We start from the raw sequence: 26,933 nt of genomic DNA, 5'->3' as shown, positions 1-26,933 counted from the left end.
CTACTGACAGGTCACCCGGGGAAGCTGGCCAGAGTCTGAGGAAGGTAAGTTGCGGGTGTATTGGAAAATGGGTGCCACTACGTCCACCGCCATCATGGTGAACCAATTAACTAAGTTATTAAAGGAACAGGGCACCAGGATTAAACATAAGACAGCCAATGAATTTGTTAAAAATATAGAACAGAGCAGTCCCTGGTTTCTGGTATCAGGGGGATTAAATTTACAGGACTGGGACCAGGTAAAAAGTGATTTACAACAGATGTTACAGAGAGAGGGCTCAGGAAAAGTCTCTATAACTACCTTTTCTTTATGCCGCCTTGTTGAAGATGCCTTGCATAGTACCAATGAAAAAAATAAAAGAACAGTTAGGGGCCTTGAATGAAACTTTAAATGAGGTACAGGAACAGGAATTTCTGAAGTCACTGGCTTCAGATACAATGGACACTTTCTTCTTGGACTCCGAGGATGAAGAAAGTTTATTAAGAACAGATATCAAGACTTTAAAACAGCATTTGCACAAAATGACTATAGAGGGTGGGACAGACAGTAAAAGAGACAAGGATCAACCCTCACCCTATAATCCTGATTTTCAGAGTCAAGTCTCTTTGGCTGAGGCCTCTGCACCTCCGAAAGGAGTTATTTTTCCTGTGATAGAAGTGGCTAATCCCAATAATCCGGGACAGGCTCAAAGACAGCATGAAGATCTTCAATTTAAGGGCACAACCAACCATTACAGTTACTAATCTTTTGTACAACCCATGCCCCTACAGGGATGTTTTGGCAAACTGGGCCCATCTTATGGGTTCATTCACAAGTGTCGCCTGCAAAAATGGTTATGTCATATCCACAGGCTATGGTGTCGCTTCTTTTCAAAGCTTGTAAAATAAGTATGCAAATCTGTCAATAAAATAAGATGACAGAGTTAAGAAAAGAAATGCATGTGACCTCTTGTTTTGTCGTTTTGAAGACTTGTCAATGCAGCATTGTGAATAATCAAACAAAAACTAAAATGTTTTGTTCTTATAGTTCAACAAGGTGTAAACTATTGAAAGGCAAGGCATCAAGTTGGAAGATAAGGCATCAGTAATTAGCTGCCTCTTGACCTTAAATGAATCTAAAGAAGAATAAAATTTAAAATAACACTTCTGTGTAAAATTTTCCAATTAAATTAAAAACATAAAATGTCATTTCTTATAATATATACTTTGTCTGCTGTAATTAGAAAATATAAAATGAGAAGTCCAAAAATCTTTTGACACATACTCTTGATGAACTAAATGACAGACTATAATGTAAGTCTTAATTCTGTTTAGATCTCCCTGCATGTTGGTCATTGATTTTTGTGAAGGATGTTGTGTTTTCTCAAATATTTGGAAGTCACACACCAAGCATCATCTTTCTTGTGATTTTTGAGGCATTTCAAGTTTTCAGTCACCCCACATGTTTATTGTCCTGTTCATTCAAAGTAAGAACTAATGGAAAAACTTTACATTACTGGATATAAACATGGAGGTCACTAATACTAATGTGATTGTACTTTAGGTTTAAGTTATGAGGACCAACTCATTCCTGAGCACCTATTTAATTACGAAACATTCATGGTCACTCAAGAACCCTTATGTTTAATCCTCAATGACAAATTTTATCTTCAATGTCACCACACAATAGGAATTGCTTTTGATAATGATTTTTGCAGATCAAAAATGAAATAGAAACATGCTAAAGGTTTCTCATGGGATGTTTTGAAACATTCTTTCTCCAGATTTAAAACTACTAGATATAGGATACTGCTAAAGTACAGCAGCTGGGCTTGGTGCAAATCCACCTCCTCTGTATGTAGTTCCTGCCACTGCTGATCACACTGTCACTCAGGTAGGCACATTCTCCTTCTCCTTGGGTGGGAACCCTAAAAAAAAAAAAAAAAAAAAAAAAATCCTCAGAAGCCAGCAGTGCATTCAGTCCCACAACAAATTCTTGCCCCTCCCCACTGCTCATTTGTAGTATGAATCAAAGAAAGGCAGAGTTCAGCTGGAATCACATGCACTAGTTTTGCACCTAGTGATTTTTACATTCTCAGGGTTTGATTTCATCATCACACCTCAGTCACTGATCCACCTTGAACCTTGTAAGGTGTATGTGAAGTATTTGATTGGTACTTGCTTCCATGTTCAAATAAACTGCTGCTGTGGGTGGCCTCACTGAGGGTGACCTTCAATTCTATCTTGAAGTATTTTGTAAATTGCTGAAAGCGCTTTAATGATAGCAATGACTGAGTCTCTGATTTACCGTTCCACTGTATGCCTACATTCAAAACAGCTGTGCTCACATCCAAGACTCTTGGGGTGCTCTAAGGTGATGAGACTTTGGAGGAGGTTCCCAATGCCCTGGAGTTTCTGTTTCTGAGAACAGGAACAGCTGTGCAACCAATGGGTTAATGGCCACTGAAGTTCTGCAGTGGCCCCCTGGTGTTTTAGAGACCTCACTGGCCATCTGCAATGTTGCTTATATCCCACACAGGGTGTTTATTGCCAAGGAAAAGTTAAATTGCTGATAGAGAAGACAATAGCTACCCCAGATGCCATTACTTTGCTAAAGATTTGGAGTGAAATCACACTAAGCAAATGCTTTGGAAGTGATGGCTAATATATGGGAGAGCATCCAAATGATTTAAATTTGTACAGATGTGGAGTTTTCTGAAGATTGGCTTTGCATGTAAGCACACACCCTACCTCTGAGGCACACCTCCAGACCACAAGCTCATTTTTTTTCCATTCCAGTACACTTGGCCTCCTGACTTTCATCTCTCATAGAAGCAACTCACACACTTTTCAACAAATGATCACAATAGAAGGGAAATTGTCTTAAAACATACAAGTTGTTGTACTCAGTGTTGTCTGTCCACCTCCAAGGATGCTGTGATGACTCTCTGTGCAGGCCGATCCAGTGGTCAGAAACCCCTTTGTATCTCTTCAGGAAATTCTGTCATAGAACACAGAAAGAAAATTCATGTGTCTCTCAGCTTCAGATGACCCTGAGACTCTGCCCTATAGTCTTGGCTCAGGATGTCAGCAGGCTGTAACTGAGGGTCATCAATTTGGAGACATAATTACCCTCACTTCTCAGTGGATGCATTTTATGTCCATAAGCCAAAGCATGTTGGTGATCACACATCCCTCTGTTGCTTGCATAGGTTCTTGTTAAGCCTGGTCTCATAGTTATGAACAGTTGTCATCTTGAGTATGCAACACCTGCCAGCTTAGATAAAGACTCACATGACTGCCAGGTATCTCAGTAGATCCCATGTCTGGCCTTGCATGTTGACTAAGAGTACAACATGAGAGAATATCCCTGGAATGTCTTGGGGGAACAACCAGAAGTGTTACCATTATCAAATGTACACATTAACATGTCCCCAAGTCCCCTGATGCCTGGGGTGGGATCCTGCCTCATACCTCAGCTTTCAGTTTCCTATCTCAAGACAATACATATTTAACAAAACAAACAACACTCCAACTCCTGACCCTTCCTTACCAGATCCTCCAGGGTGTCTATTTGAGCCAGATGGGCCTCTAGTTCCATGCAGAAGGTCTGGCTGAATGTCCAGTTTCTCATGTCTTCAGAAAAATAAAAACATTTACTTTCAAATCCAATCCAGTCTCTAGGACAGTTGTCATAGCAAGGTCCAGGGCTCTCAATGGCTGGGTTTTCCTTTCTCGCTAAAATGCAAACAGTGAGATAAAAATATCATAATGAAACATTTCCCTGTCTGGTCTCTTTTTCTAGATATCCAAATCTCAGTTGTGAGGTGGGGGACTGTAGCTTTCATAAGCATGAGGATCTCCAATCCAGAGCCTTCCAGTGGGCTGTTCTTTGTGTTTTGTGTTTTGAGACAGAATCTAGCTATGTCCTCCTGCCTGGCCTGGATCTCACAGTGTGGACCGTACTTGTCTACAGCTTGTAGTAATCCTCCTGCTTGTTCCTCCTGAGAGCTGGGACTAGAGACACCACACCCTGGAAGGAAATCATTTCTAGGCCATCAGTACTTTAGGATTGTTCCTGATTCCTAGAAGTCTCCAGCATCCTTTCCCATAATCGTCCTTCACATTCTTATTTTTGGCAAAAGAAAAAATCTCCCCAGTTGTCTGAGTTTTATATAAAGACATGACACTGCATAAACCATGATATTTTCAAAATGGTTTTTGATACCAGAACTTTGATTGAGGCTTTCCTGTAATTCTATTTCACACACACACACACACACACACACACACACACACACACACACACACATACGATGGCACTTGCTAGAGCCAGTTAGGATAGCTACCATCATGAATTTTGATGACAGATGTTAGAACCATGTGCAGAAGTAGATTTCACTGCTGGTAGAAGTAAAGCTTAATACAGGCAATATGGAAGTTCTACAAATCATTTAAAAGTGTGACTTTGTTATGCCACTTGTGGGCACATATGGAAAGGACCCCATATCCTACCATGAAGATACTTGCACATCTATGCTTATTGCTGTCCTATTTACAATAGTAAGAAAATGGATCTAACATAAATAAATATCCATAAACTGGTAAAGAGATAATACAAATATGGTTTATATTCAAAACAATATTACTCATCTGTAAGGAAAAATAAAAATTTCAGGAAAAAATAATCCAAGTGAGTTCTTGGAAACCCACAAAGAAAGAGACCACATGTACGCCCTCAAAAGTATATCCCATCTTACAATGTATAGTGTAAGCAGCCATTAATGTGAGCATAGTATAACACATAAGAAAAAGAACAAGAAGAGTGATATAAGGTGAAGAGGAAGGACAAAATGCAGGCAAAGGGCCCAATATGTCATGAAAAAGCTTAGGCATGGAATTGTTTTTCTAGTTGTAACCCTGTCATTTTATTTCTTATTTTTAGGAAGATATGCACAAAAAATGTAAATGGCAGTAATAGAATAAAACCATAGCTTAAGCTCCATGGCTTCAGAATGGCTATTTTAAATGTAGGGACATTCCTTTAAGAGGTTAGAAGGAATGTGCTGTTCTTTTGAAAGTCTAAGTAACAGGAAGAAAAAGTGATTTGATAAGAAATATGAAGTGGCAGAAATGACTCCCTCCTTTATTATCAGTGGAGGGGAATTTGTTATTGCTGTTCTCAGTTCTCATACCCAGAACCATGAGGCTACAGTGAAAGGAACACATGCAATGGGCAGGGAGGGTGACCGTCACTTCTTTTTATCTGACTCTTCAGAGCTACTCAGTAGTTTAGGTTACACAGACTATGTCTTGTTGGCAAACGTTTGTTCATGTTTTGACTTGTGTATTACTCATTGATGTGCTTAGAGTTGGTTTTATAAAAAACATGATTTTACCATGGTACGTTTACTCCGGCTACATCTAGAAGAGCTGTACAATGCTTTATCACATTACTCACACAATCTATAACTAAAAGCTTAGGAATCACATATTCTGGAACTTGCTATTTAATAATTTCAGACCATGGTTGAAGATATTAACTGAATCCATGGATCATGGGGAAATCTGAACCTTCCAAACCATATTACCCTTCACTTCCCCCACTTTCCTTTGTCAACAGTGTCCTCCTTTAGGTTCTTCCTTTGAGTTTTCCATATGTCTCCTGTATCTCTGTCTAGAGGTTGCTGACTCTATCATCCCAGGGATGCTGAGCCTGGCCTCCTGTGCACACCACAGCCTGTGCTACTCCTTCACTGCATCTCCGTGCTGGAGCCTAAGTTCCCAGCAAACAGGAATTTCTAGTGTGTTTTCTCAAGCCCTTCCCACAGTGCCTGGCAAACACTGATCAGTAGCTATTTACTTACAGTGTAAATGTGGGCAGAATGCTGCAAAATTTAGAGACTAAGTCACTTACCTGATAAGGCAACACAAATTACAACTACAAGTACAGTGATGACTGTGATCACTACACACCAGCAGGAAAGCTTAACAGGAAACTCAAGGGAGAAGATTTTGTGATGTTTTTCTTGGAATATTTTCCCTGAAAATATAAACAATGCCAGAGTCTTAGTCCCAAGAAGATTTTAGGGAAAAGGATAAATGTATCCCAGAATTGTTTGAATATTTGTCTTGTACTCCTTTCGTGTAAATCCCCTTCACAGAAGACCTGAGAAGTATCTATGATTAATCCAAATAAAAATCCAGCTACAGTCATCATGAATGATTCCTGAGTAACCCAGAGCAAGGCAAGAATGTCTGCTCACCAATGTTGTGTACCTCTGGAGATCCTAGCCGGGACAATCAGTGGGGGAATAACAGTTACGCCTCATAGAGAGATATAAAATTGTTGCTATTCAGACACCGTGCATATATCTACATATAAAAGTCTAAGGACTCTATCAACAGAGTGACAAAAGTAGTGGATGCATTTACAATGCCTCAGGACACAATGCCAATGCAGAACATAATTTGTGATTTTAACATGGGCAAGTGTGCCATGGAAACTCATGTATAAGGAAAGCGGATCTCACAGAACTGCCAAACACAGGGTTATACATAATGAAACGTGTTCACAATCAGTTTCTGGAAGAGTAACAAGTGTTCTCAACTTCTGAGACATTTCTCTAGTCTCTATCATTGGATTTTAATACTCTCAGCACATTGTAGGTACAATTTCTTTGAGGTGGGAGACTGTTGTTTTTAAGAAAGTATCAATCATTCAGAGGCAGATGCTGGGGTGAAAGCCTACTAGCTCAGAGAGGCAGAGAAAATACCAGCTGGCATTGCTCCTCAGTCCCCCTGCAAAAAAAGCTTTCCTTCTCCATACTGCTTCAAAAATCATCCACCATGACCAGGCAGGTTTTATCCCAGGCATGCAGGAATGGTTCAATATATGGAAATCTATCAATGCAATCCACCATATAAACAAACTGAAAGAAAAAGCCACATGACCATCTCCTTAGATGCCAAAAAAGCATTTCACAAAATCCAACACTTGTTCATGTTAAAAAGTCTTGGAGAGATCAGGGATACAAGGCACATACCTAAACACAGCAAAGGCAATATACAGCAAGCCTGTAGTCAACATCAAACTAAATGAAGAGAAACTTAAATCAATTCCACTGAAATCAGGAAAAAGAGAAGGCTGCCCACTCTATATCGCTTCAATATAGTACTTTAAAGTCTAGCTAGAGTAATACCACAACAAAAGGAGATCAAGGGGATACAGGTTGTAAAGGAAAAAGTCAAAATATCACTATTTGTGAAAGATACAATAGTATGCATAAGTTACCCCAAGAATTCCACCAAGAAACTACTACAACTGACAAACACATTCAGCAAAGAGGATGGATACAAAATCAACTCAAAAAAATCAGTAGCTCTCCTGTAGACAAATGACAAATAGGCTGGGAAAGAAATTAGGAAACAACACCCTCCACAATAGACACACACACACACACACACACACACACACACACACACACACACACAAAGCCATAGAGTATCTTGGTGTAACTCTAACCAAGCAAAGGAAAGACTTGTATGAAAAAAAAAAAAAAAAAGCTTCATGTCTCTGAAGAAAAAAGTTGAAGAAGATATTAGAAGATGCAAAGATCTCCCATGCTCATGGATCAGTAGGATTAACATAGTAAAAATGGCCATTTTACCAAAAGTAATCTACAGATTCAATGCAATACCCATCAAAATGCCTTTACCATTCTTTACAGATCTTGAAAGAATAATTCTCAATTACATATGGAAAAACAAAAAAATCCAGACTAGTTAAAACAATTCTGTACAATAAAAGATCTCCTGGAGGTATCTCCATCCCTGACCTCGGGCTGTACTATAGAGCAACAGTAAATAAAAACTGCATGGTTCTGGCATAGAAACAGACTGGTGGGTCAATGGGCTCAAATCAAAGATCCAGAAATAAACTTACACACCTACAGACACTTGGTTTGTTTGTTTTTTTTTTACAAAGAAGCCAAAACCATACATCCAAAAAAAAGATAGCATGTTCAGCAAATGGTGCTGGTCTACATATAGAAAAATGCAAATTGATCCACATTTATCACCCTGCACAAAACTAAAGTTCAAGCAGATTAAAGACCTCAATGCAAAACCAGACACTCTAAATCTGTTAGAAAAAATGCAGAAGAGCTTTGAACTCATTGGCACAGGAGACAACTTCCTGAACAGAACATCAAAAGCTCAGGCTCTAAGATCAACAATTAATAAACGGGACCTCACAAAACTAAGTAGCCTCTGTAAGACAAAGGACACTGTCAACAGAATAAAACAACAACCTACATACTGGGGAAAATCTTCACCAATTTTACACTGGACAGAGGGCTAATATCCAAAATATACAAAGAACTCAAGAAATTAAGCACCACCAAACCAAACAAATCAATTAAAAATGGGGTACAGAGCTAAACAGAGAATTCTCAACTAAGGAATATTGAATGACTGAGACTCACAGCCCAACTTTGGGCAGAATGCAGGGAGTCTTACAAAGAGTTGAGGGATAGAAGAACCTGAAGGGAACAGGAGCTCCACAAAGAGACAAACAGTGCCAACAAATCTGGGCCTGGGGTAGAGAGCTGCAGAGGCTGATGCACCAACCAAGGACCATGCAAGGTGAGGACGTACACCCCATGCTCAGATGTAGTCGATAAACAATTCAGTCTCCGTGTGGGTCCCCTTATATGGAGAGCAGGTGCTGTCTCTTATATGCACTCTGTTTCTTGTTCTTTGATCACTTTGCTCTGACAGGGGCCAGGCCACAAAGGAAGAGGATTCAGACAGTCTTGATGAGGCTTGATAGACTGGTGTCAAATGGTAGGGAAAAAAGGCTCCTCCTTTCTGAGGAGTAGGGGAGGAATATAGGGGGAGGAGGGAAGGAAGAGCTCCAATCAGGATGTAAAGGAACTAAATTATAAATAAATTGAATGAATGAATGAACGAAAGGACTCTAGACTTGGCAGAACAGATTCAAGATAGCAAATTGCATTGGAAGGGTGCAGGGGTAGTGGGGTGGAATCTGATCTATATCTTGATTGTGATGGATATTTTATGATTATATATGTTCTCAATTTTCTTGGAAATATAGAAGAAATGAGCTTATTTTACTGAATAAATATTACATTTTAAAAGTTCTAGCTGACTTTAACGACTGTATTTTGTTCATTTTTCACAAAAGTCCAAGACAACAGGGAGCCTCAGTTTAAACCAAGGAAAAGCTGAGACATAGGACACAAAATAAGCCACGCAGGAACAGAACCGGATGCTCCAAAGGTGGACATTTCCAATTCTCCTTCCAAATCTCCCAATTCTGGTCTGCCTGACCAGAGTTCAGAAAGGCCAAGAGGAGCTCAGGTTACTTTTCTTCTAAGTGAGCTTCCTGCTCACTTCCTGCTCCAGCCCTGTCTGCTAGGGCTGGAGAGGTGGCTCAGAGGTTAAGGGCACTGACTGTTCCTCCAGAGGTCCTGAGTTCAACTCCCAAAAACCACATGGTGGCTCACAACCATCTATAGTGTGATCTGATGCCCTCTTCTGGACTGTAGGTATATGTGCATGAGAGCACTGTATACATAATAAGAAACATATCTTTAAAAAAAAAAAAACCTGTCTGCTGAGCAGACTTAGAATGGATCCGATTTCATAGCAGAAAGACATTATATCTAATCCTCAGCTTAGCTCATATCTTAAATAATTTTGTATGTCCAACTCACAGCTACCTGTTATGGTCAGAGTTAAACACATATGCTAGAGTGGGAGTGGGTGGGATTTGAACCTCCTTTTATCCTCACCTCCTACAGTGGATCTGGAAACCACAAGCCCTAGCACTGCAGGTGACTTTATCCACTGTGCAGTGAGAGCTGTGCTGTTAGAGTTTCCTTCACTCTGGGAGCAGAGTGGACTAGCAAGCTAAACACACACACACACACACACACACACACCCACACACAGGGGGAGAGAGAGAGAGAGAGAGAGAGAGAGAGAGAGAGAGAGAGAGAGAGAGAGAGAGAGAGAGAGAGAGAGAGAGAGAGAGAGGGAGAGAGAGAGGGAGAGAGAGAGAGAGAGAGAGAGAGAGAGAGAGAGAGAACTAAACAAACAAATGCAACCCTAACAAACAAAACCTATCAAAACCTATGCCTCAGTATTTTGTCATTAAGTCCATGTTCATTTCTCTTGCCCAGAATTTCTTGAGAATTATATACTCTCAGAGAGCAACTAATATAACTGAGGTCTCCCAATGTCTCCACTTCTCCAGAGACCCACCATGACAGGCTAATAGGCGGGAGGTTCAGCTCCTCTGTGAAGCCCTGGAGAAGCTCCCCTCTGTCCTTTTAGCTTGATTCAAACTGGATAACACACATACCCATTTCTCCCTCCTCCAGGAATTCTCTGGTAGTGGGCTCTGTCTTCAGCATATCGAAGGAAGCCTCTGGAACGTGTACAGAGTTCAACTCTGAGGAGGACCAAAACTGAAGTGAGAGAGGAGGGCTTTTTTTTTTTTTTTTTTTTTTTTACTCTTCAACCTAGGACATAAGCCAATGGCACCTCCCTGCTGTCCATCAGGTGGCTTGTTAATCCCTCTTTCTTTCAGCACACCCACTCAAGCAGCACACGAGGGTTTTTTTCCCTTGCAGAAACTGAATCACAAGCTAGGAGGGGGTGCTGAGACGTGAAGTGGACTGTACACAAAATATTCAGAACAGCTGTACTGTTGCCGCTCAACAAGGCAAAGCACGTTTTGTTTCAGGAAGTGTCTAAGGCTTCCCCTGAGTAGCCAGCTGTGCCTGGTCTCAGACTCCCTCAGGAAAGTGACTTCAGAAGGATGCAGCCCTCATGCCACAGGGTGCTAGAGTAGCCGAAGTGAGAGCAGAGCTCCTGCATGGGCTGCTTGCCGCTCTCTGCACCCATTCCCTGGGGACTGCACAGACCCTCATGGGGCTCATTCTTCCTCCCCCAGGAAACAGAGTGGAGGTGCAACATGGGGGTGGTGGTACCCAGCCTACAGAACAGATTACAAAAGAGGACCTTTCCCAGGCACTGGGACCCTGGAAGAGGCCAGTCGCCTATCTGTCTAAAAGGTCTGATCCTGTTTCTGCTGGGTCAATGGCGTCTTTGTGGGCAGTTTGCAGCTACAAGCATGCTAGGAAAGAAAATGAGAAACGAACTCTGGGCCAGGAAGTGTTCCCAACTCCTTTCTAGTCTTTGGTCTTCTGAGGGGACCCCAGAGACTTGGATGCACAATATCCTAATAACTCATCACCAGGCATTTCTCCTGGGCCAGCCCTGTATCTGACTGTGTAAACCTTCATCAGCCTGGTGCCTGATGATAACCCAGCAGCCCCTCCAAGACAGAGCCAGGTTAGGGTCATGAGAGTCCACTGACCAAAAGACAGTGGTCACAGCAGAGTAAGAGGCTATGACATTGCAGAGGATCTGGATGAGGTGCCCTCAGCACAGAATCCTGTCAGGTCTGTCAGCACAGTCTGTCAGCTGCTCTGGCCTGGCCTCTCTGGCTCAGGCCAGCAGGAGCTTGCAGCTCAGCTTGTCCAAGCAGGCTAGAAGAATATTTGTTAAATCCTGACCTGACTTCAAAGAAAAACTGAAGTTTTCACCTCAGGAAAAATAGAATACTTAACATGAACTTTTGCTAGTGTCTGTTCTGCTTCTGTAATCACAAAGATTTTGGCTCCCAGGTCAAACAGAAACACCATGGTGACATATCTGCGCCCTATTCTTATTAAAAAGTTAATATAAATCCTGCCATTCTTGCCAACCACCAACTCAGCTGCGCCAATGGGAAGTGCTGACTGTGGGTTTTGCAGTTCAGTTATGATATTTTTCATTTGAACATTTCTGCTTGGTCCTATTTTACAGTTCCTACATCTTCATTGGTATAATTCTTCCATGTATTGCATTCCTGTAGTTTTTCTCTGTGGTGTCCATGAACATCTTTATGACAAGTTTTAAAAATTCTTTGTTAAAGAGCTAAAGAGATGGCTCCATAGGTCAATCACTTACAATGCCCTGTAAGCCTTTAAGATCAGACTTCAGATTCCCACCAGCACCTGTGTAAATAACTGGTAACTATGGAAACCAACCTACAAGCTCAGTGCTTGGGAGGTGGAGACCGAGGACCCTAGAGGAATCTGGCTAACTAGACCAGTGGAGTCAGTGAGCTCTGGGTTCATGAAGAGACCCTGCCTTGGTGAATAGAGTAGACCATGATCAAAGAAGACACTTGATATCAAACTCTTGTCTCCACATGCATGTACATATACCACAGATGTGTGTGTACCTATACACATGTGAGCACACATACTCCCAAGCACACACATCCAAACAGCTTATATACCTGTGATGCTTTAGTGTAACAAGTGTTCTTTTTCTTTCACTACTAGACCATATTTTTTTATTTAATATTGTTCTGGGATTTGGGCATCTGAAAAACCCTTCATCTCAAGAAAGAGAGTTTTTGCATAGGCTCTTCATCTGAGGAACATTTTCACCAGATTAATTACTGTATTTCTCAAGTGTGTTTTTCTGCCCCTCTCCTACTCTCTGTCCATGAACTGTGTCTCAAACATGCTACTTTCCTCTATTATCTGTGAGCTCTGAACTGAAGACAGCACCATTGGCAGTCCAAGTATGGCAAGACAGGAACAGTTCTCAGGTACCCCAAGCAACCAGAATATTCCATTCATGACCATTGCTTTATTTCCTTGAAAAAAAGACTATCTGTGGTGATCCTGACCAGCAGGTCATTCTTTTTTTAATATATTTTATTAATTTATTCATATTACATCTCAATTGTTATCCCATCCTTTCTATTCTCCCCTCCCTCCCTCCCTCCCATTTTTCCCTTACTCCCCTCCACTATGAATGTGACTAAAGGGGACTTCCTCCCCTGTATATGCTCATAGGGTACCAAGTCTCTCCTTGGTAGCCTGCTAGCCTTCCTCTGAGTGCTACCAGGCCTCCCCATCCAGGGAACATGGTCAAATATGGGGCACTAGAGTTCGTGTGAAAGTCAAACCCCACTCCCCACTCAACTGTGGAGAATGTCTTGTCCATTGGCTAGATCTGGGTAGGGGTTCGAAGTTTACCGCACGTATTATCCTTGGCTGGTGCCATAGTTTGAGCAGGACCCCTGGGCCCAGATCTGCCCATCATAATGTTCTTCTTGTAGGTTTCTAGGACCCTCTGGATCCTTCTATTTCCACATTCTCCCTTGCTTCTCTCACCTAGAGCCCCAGAGGATGTCCTCCCCTCTGTTCCACTTTCCTGATATGTGAAGACTTTCATGGGACATGCCCTTTGGGCTAGTGTCCTGATATAAGTGAGTATATACCATTTGAGTCTTTCTGCTTCTGGGTTAACTCACTCATTGTGATCATTTCTAGTTCAATCCATTTGTCCACAAATTTTAGGAATTCCTTGTTTTTAATGGCTGAGTAGTATTCGTATATATGTACCACAGTTTCTTTATCCATTCTTCTACTGATGTTAGGCTATTTCCATGTTCTGGCTATTATGAATAAGGCTGCTATGAACATGGTTGAGCAAATGTTCTTGTTGTGTGCTGGAGCATCTTCTGGGTATATTCCAAGGAGTGGAATAGCTGGGTCTTGAGGAAGCCCTATTCCCAGTTTTCCGAAATAGCGCCAGATAGATTTCCAAAATGGCTGTACTAGTTTGCGTTCCCACCAGCAATGAAAGAGTGTTCTTCTCTCTCCACATCCTTGCCAGCATGTGGGGTCACTTGAATTTTTTGTCTTAGCCATTCTGATGGGTGTAAGATGGAATCTCAGAGTTGTTTTGATTTGCATTTCCCTGATGACTAAGGAGGTTGAGCATTTCTTTAAGTGTTTCTCAGCCATTCGATAGTCCTCTGATGAGAATTCTCTGTTTAGTTCTGAGCCCCATTTCTCAATAGGGTTATTTGGTTTGGTGGTGTTTAATTTCCTGAGTTCTTTGTATAATTTGGATATTAGACCTTTGTCAGACGTAGGGTTGGTGAAGATCTTTTCCCAGTCTGTAGGCTGTCGCTTTGTTCTGTTGACAGTGTCTCCTGCCTTACAGAAGCTTCTCAGCCTCATGAGGTCCTATTTATTAATTGTTGACCTTAATGCCTGGGCTGTTGGTATTCTGTTCAGGAAGTTGTCTCCTGTACCAATGTGTTCTAAGCTCTTCCTCACTTTTTCTTCTAACTGACTTAGTGTCTCTGGTTTTATGTTGAGGTCTTTGATCCACTTGGATTTGAGTTTTGTGCAAGGTGACAAATATGGGTCCAATTGCATTTTTCTACATGTAGACATCCAATTAGACCAGCACCATTTGTTGAAGATGCTATCCTTTTTCCATTAAATAGATTTGGCTTCTTTGTCAAAAATCAAGTGACCATATGTGTGTGGATTCATATCTGGGTCTTCGATTCAGTTCCACTGATCAACTAGCCTATTGCTGTGCCAGTACCATGCTGTTTTAATTACTGTTGCTTTATAGTACAGCTTGAGATCAGGTATGGAGATTCCTCTGGAGGATCTTTTATTGTACAAGATTGTTTTAGCTATTCTGGGTTTTTTGTTTTTCCATATGAAGTTGAGAATTGAACTTTCAGTGTCTTTAAAAAATGTGTATGTATTTTGATAGGTATTGCATTGAATCTGTAGATTGCTTTTGGTAAGATGGCCATTTTTACTACGTTAATTCTCCTGATCCATGAGCAAGGAAGATCATTCCATCTTCTTATGCCATCCTCAGTCTCTTTCCTCGGAGTTTTAAAATGTTTTTCAAACAAGTCCTTCACTTTCTTGGTTAGAGTAACTCCTAAATATTTTATATTGCTTGTGGCTAACGTGAAGGGTGTAGTTTTCCTAATTTCTCCCTCTGCATGATTGTCATTTGTATATAGGAAGGTTACTGACTTTTTTGAATTAATTTTGTATCCTGCCAATTTGCTGAAGGTGTTTATCAGCTGTAGGAGTTCTCTGGTGGAATTTTGAGGGTCACTTATGTACACTATCATATCATCTGCAAGTAGGGATAATTTGACCTCCTCCTTTCCCATTTGGGTACCCTTGATCTTTTTTTGTTGTCTTATTGCTCTGGCTAGAACTTCCAGTACTATATTGAATAGATATGGAGAGAGTGGGCAGCCTTGCTTTGTTCCCAATTTTAGAGGAATTTCCTTAAGTATCTCACCATCTAATTTGATTTTGGCTATTGGCTTGCTGTATATAGCCTTTATTATGTTGAGGTATGTGCCTTGTATCCCTGATCTCTCCAAAACTTTAAACATGAATGGGTGCTGGGTTTTATCGAGCACTTTCTCTGCATCTAAAGAGATGATCATGTGGTTTTTTTATTTTCAGTTTGTTTATATGGTGGGTTACATTGATGGATTTCCGTATATTAAACCATCCTCAGCAGATCCTTCTTTAGTGACAGGGTCCGGATCAGGAAAGTCCCCGTGATCAGAGATAAAGAAGATAGAACAGGTGAGCTTGGGCGGTCTTGCAGAAGCTCTGTGTGCTAAGCAAGCTCATTAAGAAGTACAGTGTCTTCTACACTATCCCCAGGGGATAGATGGAACCGAATCAGAAAACTGTCATGGGAAAAAGTCATGAAGAAGCTAACAAAGCAGTGATGCTGAGAGGGAACATGGAGAATCTCAAGAGCCTGACCAACCAAGCACACAATGGCCTTGAGGCTGATGACCCATCTTCTGGTGGGAGGGGCAAGTTTCCAGGAACTGGAACCTTGAGTCCTTCAAGGCCCTATACCCAGGCCCAGACAAGCCTTGCCAAGTTCACTCCTGGGGAGAGACATAGAATTAGGATCCTTTTGCACTTTCATTGGGGCTTCTGAGAAAGCCTTGGGTAGGTCTGGCTCTCAACAGTTGGTGAGGTTTCTGCCCAGATCTTCTGCAGGATGAAGCATGAGAGAGCTGCATCCGTTCTTCTCTGTAATGTGTCTCCTTTGGTTTAAAATAGGCTGAGGTGTAACTTCCTAGCTGGTGTTCACACTTCCCACAGAGCTGCCCGTGTCTGTATGGCAACGCCTAAAGCAATGTCTCCATGCAGCAAGGAGGTCTTGGAGCTTCCGGTGAGCATTCTGCTCATGTCACTCATTTCTTTGCTCTTTTAGGCTGAAGCATCTGATCTCACCTCATAATTATCACTTTTTGGCTCATATTTTGACCTTCATGTATAAAATTATTCATTTATCACTTTTTCCCATTCATGAGCACTATTGTTTATATTTACTTTATTTTTCAACACATCCCAATTCCCATTATTAACCTGGAACGGTTGAAATCAAAATAGGTTTCTAATTAAAAACCTGTCTCTATTTCTTCTTAAGACAGACATTCAATATTACTTTTATTATTGCCATACTCAAAAATTCTGGATTATGTACAGTCATTTACCATTTGCTTTACATTGGTTTAGTATTTCATTATTTGTATGTAACACCACATTGTAATCTTCCTCACACATTCGGTCTGCTGGCCTCACCCCGCTTCCTGGATATTTTATTTTGATAAAACCTAGGTAATTCTAAATTCTCATGCATTTTGTTTAAAAATAATTGTGGGATCAGGTAATCAAAGAAAGTCATCAGCTCAGCTAAATTCTGCAGGAGTGCATTCTCAGGTGGGTTTTGTTTTTATCTGTGCACCACTGGCTACATTACCTTGCTGGAGTCAGTTCTGTTCCTGATATTCTGTAATTGACAAGTGGTCAGTTTGCTTCACACTCATGTGGACAAATGATGTTCATCTCCGGCTGTTTTTTCCAGGTAGTTCACACTTGGCAGCATAGAGGTGTTTGTAAGTATCTTTTTCAGAAACCATCTTACCTCAAGCTGCTATTCTCAGCAGAGCTATTGTGAATTCCTAGTAGGCACAGATGGCTTCCGCATTTACAGTTAAAGTTCAGAGTCCTCAAAGTATCATTTGACTCTTCTGCTTAGAGCGTCACACTTCTCTTCCCTCTATGGACCTTTCTGAATCACCTACGGCTTTCATTGGCTGATGGATCTCTTACTTAAGTGTGCTTGATGAAGAGACTTAATACTTGGAACATTTATTCACAAATTCCACATGCAAGGCTCCACTATCTTGACAAAAGGTGGAATTCACAGGTTCACATGGCAGGAACATGAATTGGTAACAAATTTCTAGGTTTTTTTTTTCTTTTTCTTTTTTTTAATATATTTTATTAATTTATTCATATTTCATCTCAATTGTTATCCCATCCCTTCTATCCTCCCATTCCTTCCTCCCATTTCCCCCTTACTCCCCTCCCCTATGACTGTGACTGAGGGGGACTTCCTCCCCCTGTATATGCTCATAGGATATCAAGTCTCTTCTTGGTAGCCTGCTATCCTTCCTCTGAGTGTCACCAGGCCTCCCCATCCAGGGGACATGGTCAAATATGGGGCACCAGAGTTCGTGTGAAAGTCATACCCCACTCTCCACTCAACTGTGGCAAATGTCCTGTCCGTTGGCTAGATCTGTGTAGGGGTTCGAAGTTTACTGCACGTATTGTCCTTGGCTGGTGTTATAGTTTGAGCAGGACCCCTGGGCCAAGATCTGCCCATCATAATGTTCTTCTTGTAGGTTTCTAGGACCCTCTCGATCCTTCTATTTCCCCATTCTCCCATGCTTCTCTCACCTAGAGTCCAAATAGGATGTCTTCCCCTCTGTCCCACTTTCCTGGTAAGTGAAGACTTTTATGGGGCATGCCCCTTCGGGTAGTGTCCAGATATAAGTGAGTATATACCATTTGAGACTTTCTGCTTCTGGAGCGCCACTCCCTCTCCTTGGGGCTGACTACCAAGTTCCAGCTATCAAAATATTGAAGTCCAGCAATCAAAAGCCCCTTTTTACTCTCCTAACTAACATGCCCAACAAAAATTAAACACCTTATCCTAACACAGGTTTGACCCTCGAACTTTTGTAAGCTGCCATTTTCCTAAGGGCCCTGTCTCTGTCTCCTCTCTACCCAGAGGCAATCCTTTGTCCCACTCCAGGAAAATTCCTCCTCACCCCTCTTCCTTAACCCTGTCCCTTCCTCTCATTTGTTCCATTCCCCTTCTTCCTCTTACTCTGTCTTCTGTCTTTGTCCCTCATCCCTGCCATCTCCTTTCAGATAAAAACTTGGATTGGGGAGTCCTGAGCCAATACTTTGCCTTCTGGAGGGCCACAACTTGCATCTTGGACAGGACAGTGTGGACACAGGATGGGACATAACAGATCGGTCCGACCCCTAAGGATAAGAGTGACAAGGGCTCATGTCTTAGTTAGGCTTTCCATTGCTTGAAGGGACACCATGACTCTTATAAGGGGAAACATTTCATTGGAGCTGGCTTAAAGTTTCAGAGTTTTATTTCATTATAGTCATGTGGCAGCGTACAGACCAGCTACAGAATGGAAGTTCTACATCTTGATCTGCAGACAGCAAGGAAAGACTGTGTCACATACAGTGTACCTTGAGCATAGGAGACCTCAAAATCCACTCCACAGTTCCTCCAACAAGGCCACACCTCCAAATAGTGTCACTCCTTATGGGCCAAGCATTGAAACACATGAGTCTATGGTGGCCAAACCTATTCAAACCACTACAGCGCTCTAATTTTTTTTGTCTTATTTTGTCTTTTTGTCTTCATGTCGAAAAGGCCTAAAACTCCCATGAGCCAGGGTCTTGATCATGGAAATAAAGACAGACTGGAACCAGGGAGCTTGTAGCCAATCTATCCACTGAGACTCAACCCACTTTCCAGGTAGATTTATGTAAAACATTACATCCAGAGGCTACTGGGGGATTGTTTGCTTGGTCCTGTGGTGAAGCTACCCATGGGGATATGGGTCCACTGTTCCATCTGAGACTCAGAAAGCAAGTACTGAGCGCTGCTGCCAGGCACATGGCTTGACTTTGGAGCCCATGCCAGCGCCTGCCTGCCCCACCCAATGACAATGCATGCAATGAGCCTAGACCCCCTGTTGAGATAAAGCCAATGGACCGCTCATTCTCCATGGTTGTGGGGGGAGCAGCAATTGCCTCTGATATGAACTCTGCCACCCCTGATTTGATCAGTCCCCGTTGGTTTGGAGGCCCTGTGGGCACACACAGGAAGAGGATGCAGGCTATCCATATGAGACCTGATAGACTGTGGGCGTATAGTGAGGGAGGAGGTCCAGTTTGTCAGAGGTCTAGGGGAAGGGAGTAGGGTAGAAGAGAAAACGAGGGTGGGAATGGGAAGATACACTCAAATGGATAACAATCAGATGTAGTGTGAATAAATTATTATAAATATTTTTTAAAAGGCATGTAGGAGATTGGTGAAGCACAAAGAAGGAAAGAAAGAAAGGAAGGAAGAAAGAAGGAAACCATTATACAGGGCAGTGGTGGTGCAATGCTTTAATCCCAGCACTTGAGAGGCAGAGACAGGCAGATTTCTGTAAGTTAAAGGCCAGCCTGGTCTACAGAGCAAGTTCAATGACCACCAAGACTACAGAGAGAGCCCCTACTACAAAAACAAACAAACAAAAAAGCAGAAAAGAACCCATCCTCACCCTTCTGTGGTCAGGGGCAGTACAACACATATCCATAAAGGTTAGAGCCTGGCAGGAAGCCAAAGTCATTATTGGGAAGCTAGTAGAATCCAGGGAATCAGGTTATACCTAAATGGTCTAGCCTCAGGCAGCAATCTATTGTCCAAAAGAAAGCTGCACCCACAGTCATCTACCCCACTGGCCTAAACCAGCCCATCTTGTTACAACTGGAATATGAGTCCTCTATGATAGCAAGTTGTGAAACTCCAATTTCTCCAGGAATTCCTTTGGTAAGCTCAAATATGAAGGTCCAGAAGGCAATGAAAGCCAGGCCCTCTGTGTTCAAGATGCTAGAAAGAGTATATCAGTCCTTAACCATTCCCAACTGGACATAGGTCAGGACTGCTGCCTGTGCCTGGACCCCAAGCCACCATAATATGTTGGGAATGGACCTTATCCAACAATAAGCTCCACTTCCAACCCTAACAACTGTAAACAGGAGGATCCTAAGGTCCCTCTGGGAAACCTCCAAAGAAAGGGTGCCTGTTAAATGCCACCAAGATATTCCCTAGATAATTTCCCCCTGGGCTGATTCCTGTGAGCACACACATCAGGACAACCCCAGGGATGGCAGTCAAGTGTATTTCCACACCCAGACACTACTTAACCTGCTTTCCCTAATGGCTTAACTTCTGAATTCTTTGCACTGGAGGAGAACCTACACCTTTGCTGCTCCGTACATGGGATACCACAGGTGGTCATCTACAATGGAGAAGGGTCCAGTTAAATATGGAGTGTGAATTCCCCATGTGGTGCAAGCTGTCTCTGTTCTCATTCCCCTGTTGGTGAGGGCAGGTATGCCAGGATCCACTGCAGTTGGAACTTCAACCATATTTCTAGGGGTTAAAAACACTAAGGAACTCAGTGTTCAAGTAAACATAGACTGGGGCCATTTACAAAATTCTGCTTCCCATCTGGAATCCCAATTAGACTCCTTAGCTGAAGGTGTTCTTCAGGATTGAAGAGGATTGGACCTCCTCTTTATGTGACAAGGAGGTCTCTGAATGACACTGGGAGAAACTTGTTGCTTCTATGCCAATCAGTCAGGAATATTGAGAGAAAGTTTAGTCATGGTCAAAAACAACCTTCAGGAAAAAGAAAGAAGACGTTCAGAATCTAAAAACTGGTACCAGCCTGACCCAGCCCGGGACCCACCCCATGAGAGAGAACCAACCCCTAACATCACTAACAATACTCTGCTACGCTTACAGACAAGAGCTTAGCATAACCATCCTCTGAGAGGCCCCACCCAGCAGCTGATGGAATCAGATGCTGAGATTCATAGCCAAGCATTAGGTGGAGCTTGCTCGGGGAGTCCTGTGGAAGAGTTGGGGAGAATGATGGAAGGACCTGGAGGGAACAGGGATGCCACAAGGGGACCAACAAAGTCAACTAACCTAGACCCATGGGGCTTGAAGAGATGAAAGAACCAACCAAGGAGCATGCATGGACTGGATCTGGACCCCCTACACATGTGTAGCCATGCCGGGCAGTTTAATCTTCCTGTGGATCCCCTAGTGAAATGAGCAGGTGCTGTTTATGGCATGGTGTAATAGAAGTTTGGGGTTCTTTGTAAACTCAGTTATGTTATGTAAATATGTTTTTGTTTTAATTCCTACTGTGGGATTTTTAGTTTGGACTTTAGCATAGCCACAGCTGATAACTGTCTTGTGTGGGGCATGGTCTTTGCCAGCTGGTAAAGGCCTGCCTCTTGTGGCATTTGGGGACATGATTTCACTACATAGTCCTTCAAAGTTTGGAACTTGGTATGCAGACCAGGGTAGCCTCAAACTCAAAAAGATCTTTGTGCTTCTGCCAACTGGTTACTGGGGTTAAAGATGGGCACCACTATACCCAGCCTATTAAACTTTTATAATAAGGCTTCGCGTGTATTCTGAGATGTATCCAATAACATCACCAAAACAGTGCTGGCCACAGGAAACACTGACCGTGAAGCAGCTGGATCCTAGGGGTCACTGCTTCTGTCCTTCATGACCCAAAGGCGCACCCTGCTTATCCCTAGTCAGGAAAAAGGAAAATTTCAATTACATTGCCTTAAACTAGTGGTGACTTCCAGTGGCTTTGAGAAGATGTTTTGAACAGCTGTCACCTGTGGGTAGCAGCAGTGTCACTCAGAGGTCACAGTCTAGTGAAGACTACTGCTGTTTTCATTTTTTGTTGTTGTTGTTTTTTGGTTTTTGGTTTTTGGGGTTTTTTTTTTTTTTTTTTTTTTTTTTTTTTGAGACAGGGTTTCTCTGTGTAGCCTTGGCCATCCTGGACTCACTTTGTAGACCAGGCTGGCCTCGAACTCACAGCGATCCACCTGCCTCTGCCTCCTGAGTGCTGGGATTAAAGGCGTATGCCACCACGCCCGGCGCTGTTTTCATTTTCATCTCCAGGAGGCAACCATGGAAGAATGGGACAGTAAGCATTTACTGAGCCTAGCAAGACACATTCACAGAAAAGCTTGCCAGTAATTTAGCCATGCACTGACCTTTTATTATTTTATTTTATTTTATTTTATTTTATGTGCATTGGTGTGAGGGTGTAGGATCCTCTGGAAATGGAGTTACAGACAGTTGTGAGCTAGCATGTGGGTGCTGGGAATTGAACCAGGGTCCCCTAAAAGAATTGCCAGTGCTCTAAACTGCTCAGCCATCTCTCCAGCTCCCACTCACCTATTTTACATATGAAGAAGCCATGTGACTGCAGCTGTAAAAATTTTCCTAGGTACTGGATTATAAATAGGGTAATCTGCATCTTCTTGGTATATAACTTAGAAGCCAGTTTGTACTTTATACTAGCCGTGGTGACGGTGTCAATCAAACTTCTTTTGGGAATTAAAAATGTAATGCTACACCTTCCTTAGAGAAATGTTCCATACTGAGGAGAAACTGCAAAAACAAGAAGTTAAACAACTCAAAAAGAGCTTCATGGAGTCCCTGCCAGTGAGCAGATTCAGTAGGTCCCCTCCTCCCCATGAGAGTCTATGGGATAAGGACTGTTGAGAGTCATTCTCAGACGAGTCCAACTGCCTGGAAGAAGCAGGGACCAGCAGAATTGCCTAGCAGAGGCAGAGACCAACGGAGCCCCCAGGAAAGAACACAGTGAAGATTTAATGAGAATGGCCCTCATAAGCTGATAGGTTTGAATGCTTAGTCCACAATAGGTGAGGTTGTTTAGGGAGAATTAAGAGGTGTGGCTTTGCTAGAGAAGGTGTGGCCTTGTGGGAGGAGATGTGACTTCCTCCGGTACTGCAGGACTTGTATCACTGGGTTGGGGTTCCAAAAGCCCACACCATCCCTAGCCAGCTCTCTTTTTGTCTTTTGTTGTTGTCTCAAGACGTAAGCTGTCAGCCACTGCTCAGACACCACACCTGCCTGTCTGCTGCTGTGACCTCCACCATCACGGTCATCAGGTCACCATCTGAAATTTTTCAGCAAGCTCCCATTAAACACTTTCTTTTATAAGTCACCTTGGTCATTGTGTCTCCTCACTGCAATAGAAAAGTAACTAAGGCAGCACTCCCCAGCTGCCTACAGACTGTACAGTGTGTCCCAGAGTTTCGGCTTTTGTGAGCTCCCATGCTGGGGTGGGCTTTGGTGATACATCTTGGTAATTCTTGATAAATTCTTGGCAAATCTTGGTAATTCTCATCTTGAAAGTAACCTCCTACCCATATTTCTATACGTAACACCAATAAAACTCATCAGTTTACCAACTTGGACTTTGGCAATATCTGTACTTTGCTGTCATGGGCTCCCTCTCTGGAGTGAGTAAATTTCTGTGTTGCGTCTCCCCAGGAAAAGTCTCTCATACAACAACCACACACGGTTGAATGATGTAAGGCCATTAGTTTCTCTGAATTTTTGTAGGAAAACAGCTTCTTTGTAACTGAAAATCTACATAATTCAACATGGAATCCTGCAGCCACTGTCATGAGAACATGCCTCCTCTACATACATGGTTTGCACACTCCTGGGTTTGGCACATTGTACTATTCTCTGAAAATGCAGAAGTGAGTTACACATGGTACCATCTTAGTAGTTTACTAGAAATAAGATGGGCCTACGAAGCAAAAAGGGATAAATGAAATAGGAATAGAATACTGGGAAAAGTATTTTCTTGAATGCGATATGCTTGTATTTATCTAAGAACAAAAAAATAATAAAAAATTAAAAACATAGACTAAGCCTGGTGCTGGTGCATACCTATACATTCAGCGCTAGAGAGGCAGAGGCAGACAGATCTCTGAGTTCAAAACAAAACTTATCTCCTAAGAGAGCAAGGGTCAGGATAGCCGAGGATTCGCAGAGAAATCCTGTGTCAAAAAACCAAAGAAACAAAAAACATTAATAAAAACACAGACTTCAAATAAACAGTCTTCTACAAAAAATGGACTTTAATTTTTTTTTTATTTTCGTTCTGTGTGTGTGTGTATGTGTGTGTGTGTGTGTGTGTGTGTGTGTGTACAGTTCAAGTTTGAACATCACAGGAGACCTTTCAGTGAAAAGTTATCTGCTTCCAACATGCAAGTCCAGGTGCGGAACCCAATTATCAGTCTTAGTGGCAAGTGCTTTATGCTCAGAGCCACTTCCCTGTCCCTGAACCAAAATTTTAATAGAGAGCAACGCTATGACCTCTGTGGGGGCACACAGCTATAATCCCGGCCGTCGGGGGCTTACATAGTAAGCTTGTTATGAAACAAAATTTAATGCAGTGTGATATGTAACAGTAGCACAGTGTTAGCCAAGCAGGCATGAGAAATTTAATCCATACAGCAATAAAATAAGAAGACAGAGTTAACCGAAGAATTGCTTGTGACCTGTTATTTCATCCTTTTGGAGACTCATCAGTTCAGTATAGCACATGATCAAAAAATTTAAAGTGTTTTGTTCTTATAGCTTAAAGTGTGTAAATGATTGCAAGATTAGGCATCAACTGCTCTAAGGGAGGTTCAGTAATTAACTGTCTCTTAATATGAAATTAACCTAATAAAGAATAAGATTCAAATGGCATACTCATGTCTGAAATTCTCAAAAAAGTTAAATTAGGAAAATGAAATGGCATTTACTTGTAACATATTCTTAGTCTAAATTCTGTGATATATATATCTAAATTGTATGATATATGCATACATATGTACATACATATCTATGATCCCCTAAGGTAGTTTTCATCTTTGCTGTCAATCACATTATTGATGGATTTGATAATGATTTGGTAGAGCAGCACCTGAAGATAGCAGGTCACAGAACATCTGTTTCTCCTGCATGCTTTGGCACATACCCTACCCTGGATTTTAAATTACTGGGCACCTTCAAGTACAGATGTTGGACTTGCTACAAATCCGCTTCCTGCGTGCTACTGCTGACCCCGCTGTTACTCAGGTAGGCACAGGCTCTTCCTGCTGGGTGAGAAACCTAAAGCAAATAAACAAACAAAGGAAAAACTTCCACACAGGCCAACATTCACACACCTGCACTAGTTTTGCACCTAGCATCTTTTACATCCTTGGGATTCGACTTGAACGCCACACCTGTGCCACTCGTCCACGCTGAGACCTGTAACGTGTACAAAGGCAACTTGTGCTTTCTGCCATGTTCAAATGAACTGCTGCTGTGGGTGGCCTTCACTTCTATCTTGAAGTATTCTGTATATGTTATAAAAGTGGGGGGAAATCCATTTCTTACTTAATTTCTGAAATGTCTTAATGATGTATGTTACCTGGTCTGTGCTTCACTGTTTTGTTCAAATGGCTTCATTAAAAATGACTAGCTTTGCTCACAGCCAAGAGCTGCCTCTATGCTCTTTAAAGGAGACTTCGGGGGAGGTTCTCAATGCCTTGAGTCTCTGATTGTGTGAACAGGGGCAGCTGTGCAAACCGAGAACTGACAAGTCTTACCCACGCCATTCTGCGCTGGCTTCCTGGGGATCAGAGCTCTCTGCCCATCTATAGCTCTGAAATGAGGTGTTTATCAGCAAAGAAACATTTTCAGCTGGTGGTGGAGCAGACAAGATCTGCCCCAGACACCATCATCATGCTAAAGATTTTGAGTGAAATCACACTAAGCAAATGACTTGAAAATGATGGCCAAGAAACGGGAGCACATAAAACAATGTAAATTTGTAGCATGTAGAGATTCCTGGGGATTAGCTCTGCGTGTCAGTACACACTCTACTTCTGACCCACACTTCCAGCCCAAGGGTTCATTTTCTTCCGGTGTCACCTACAGTTGGCTTCACATGACATAACCTTTTATCTCTCACAGACGCAACTCACACACTCCACAACACGTTACCCCAACAGAAGGAAAATTGGTCTGAAAATGTACAAGTTGTTGTATTCAGTGTGTCGTCTGTCCACATCCAAGGATGCTCTGATGACTCTCTGTGCAAGCCAATCCAGTGGTCAGAAGCCCCCTTGTACTCTTCAGGAAATTCTGTCATAAAATACCAAAAGCAAATACACATGTCTTTTAGGTTCAGGTGACTCCTGACTTCCTCATGCCTACAGCCTGATCTAAGGATGGCAGCTGACAGTCATCAATTTTGGAGCCATAAAAAACCCTAAGTTCGCAGTGGATGCATTTTATAGCCATAATCCAAACCACACTGATGATCACCCATACCAGTGTGGCTTGGAAAGTCCTGGTTAAGGATGTCCTTGACATTTTTAACAGATGCTGTATTCATATGCAACATGTGAATGCTTAGATGAAAACTTCCATGACCACAGTGTATCTCAGCAGATTGTACATCTAGCTTACAAGGTCTTACTATGACCTATATGTGCACTAATGACAATATGCCTCTGCAGTGTCTCAGGGCTTGAGCTAAAAGCAATAACATCAAGAAATGGCACTAGCTAATGTGCTCTTAAGCTCTATATCTCAAGGCAATACAAATTCAACAGCAAACAAAAACAAAAACAAAAAAACATTTCTTGGTCCTTTCTTTCCAGCTCCTCCAAGTTCTCAAATAAAGCTAGATGGGCCTCTAGGGCCATGCAGGAGGTCTGGCTAAATGTCCAGTTTCTCATATCTTCATAAAATTAAAAACACTTATTCTCAAATCCAATCCAGCCACTTGAGCAGTTGGCATAGTAAGGTACAAAGCTCTCTGAGACAAATTTTTTCTTTCTCACTAAAATGCAGACAGCGCCATGAAATATCATAAAGGAACATTTCCGTGTCCGGTCTCTTTGTCTAGCCATCCAAATCTCAGCTGTGAGGTGAGTGCTTGGACTGTAGCTCTCCTAACTGACCACCAGGGATGACTCCTGGCATGAGAGTCGCCAATCCAGAGCC

General features: G+C 42.2%; 1 protein-coding gene and 1 pseudogene across 1 annotated transcript; both read right to left on the bottom strand.

Moving 5' to 3' along the window:
• Positions 1-25,537, bottom strand: LOC127197697 (C-type lectin domain family 2 member H-like). The gene is made up of 7 exons (XM_051155667.1): positions 25,529-25,537; positions 25,103-25,187; positions 5,896-6,021; positions 3,532-3,716; positions 2,873-2,979; positions 1,800-1,906; positions 1-110 (listed from the first exon to the last, which is right to left on the bottom strand). The coding sequence occupies exons 1-7, from the start codon at positions 25,535-25,537 to the stop codon at positions 1-3; spliced, it is 729 nt and encodes a 242-aa protein (XP_051011624.1).
• On the bottom strand, positions 25,325-26,933 carry LOC127197516 (C-type lectin domain family 2 member E-like; annotated as a pseudogene).

Source organism: Acomys russatus, chromosome 13 (genome assembly GCF_903995435.1).
Source record: "Acomys russatus chromosome 13, mAcoRus1.1, whole genome shotgun sequence".
Classification (NCBI taxonomy): Eukaryota; Metazoa; Chordata; class Mammalia; order Rodentia; family Muridae; genus Acomys; species Acomys russatus.
This window is presented reverse-complemented; position numbering and strand designations above follow the sequence as displayed.

Excerpts from the sequence above, each read along its gene's own strand:
- LOC127197697 (XM_051155667.1), bottom strand. Across the intron at positions 2,980-3,531 it reads TAGACACCCTGGAGGATCTG|AATTTCCTGAAGAGATACAA; the intron begins GTAAGGAAGGGT and ends GTTCTATGACAG. Across the intron at positions 111-1,799 it reads TTGCACCAAGCCCAGCTGCT|TTAATTGGTTCACCATGATG; the intron begins GTACTTTAGCAG and ends TTAATAACTTAG.